General features: G+C 57.6%; 1 protein-coding gene across 1 annotated transcript in view; it reads right to left on the bottom strand.

The window, feature by feature from the left end:
- Positions 1 to 13: 13 nt before the first annotated feature.
- The window catches only part of LOC108803745 (periodic tryptophan protein 2 homolog), a gene marked incomplete at its 3' end in the record, with an annotated part of 5,956 nt that continues 5,518 nt past the window's right edge, over positions 14 to 451 (bottom strand). The window contains exons 4-5 of the mRNA XM_018575560.1: positions 243 to 408; positions 14 to 166 (exon numbers count right to left, since the gene is read on the bottom strand). Of these exons, the coding sequence (XP_018431062.1) occupies positions 14 to 166; positions 243 to 408 (319 nt within the window). The remainder of the gene's footprint in view (positions 167 to 242; positions 409 to 451) is intronic.

The raw sequence follows: 451 nt of genomic DNA, 5'->3' as shown, positions 1-451 counted from the left end.
GACAGTGCTCGGCCAATCAGCATCTCTTACATCCAGACTGTCCTCCAGGAAGTAGCAGGACACGATGGCGTTCTTGTGGCCGCCCAGCGAGTAATAAAGGAGGTTCTGCCAGCGCTCGGCACCGAACACCCAGGTACTCATGTCCTTACTGCCCACCGCAAAACACCTGGAGGAGGGGGAGGGGCAAATGTTACCTGGGAGGACAAGAGAGCAAGGAGAGACCCCCAACCACGCCCACTTACCGGGAGTCGTCCGTCCAATCAATGCACGTCGTCTCATCGTAGGGACCAAAAAAGGTTTTATCCAAAGCGAAGGCGTTAAATTCTCGTCGCTTCCCCGGAGCGTGATACATGAGAGCGAGGGAACCCCGACACACCACGAACTTCCTGCAGAGAGAAGAGAGGAACGCTGGGGGTCCGAGGAGGCAGAGAGGGAGGAGCAACGGGGGTCC

This window comes from Nanorana parkeri, unplaced genomic scaffold (genome assembly GCF_000935625.1).
Source record: "Nanorana parkeri isolate BGI_ZX_2015 unplaced genomic scaffold, ASM93562v1 scaffold4134, whole genome shotgun sequence".
Classification (NCBI taxonomy): domain Eukaryota; kingdom Metazoa; phylum Chordata; class Amphibia; order Anura; family Dicroglossidae; genus Nanorana; species Nanorana parkeri.
This window is presented reverse-complemented; position numbering and strand designations above follow the sequence as displayed.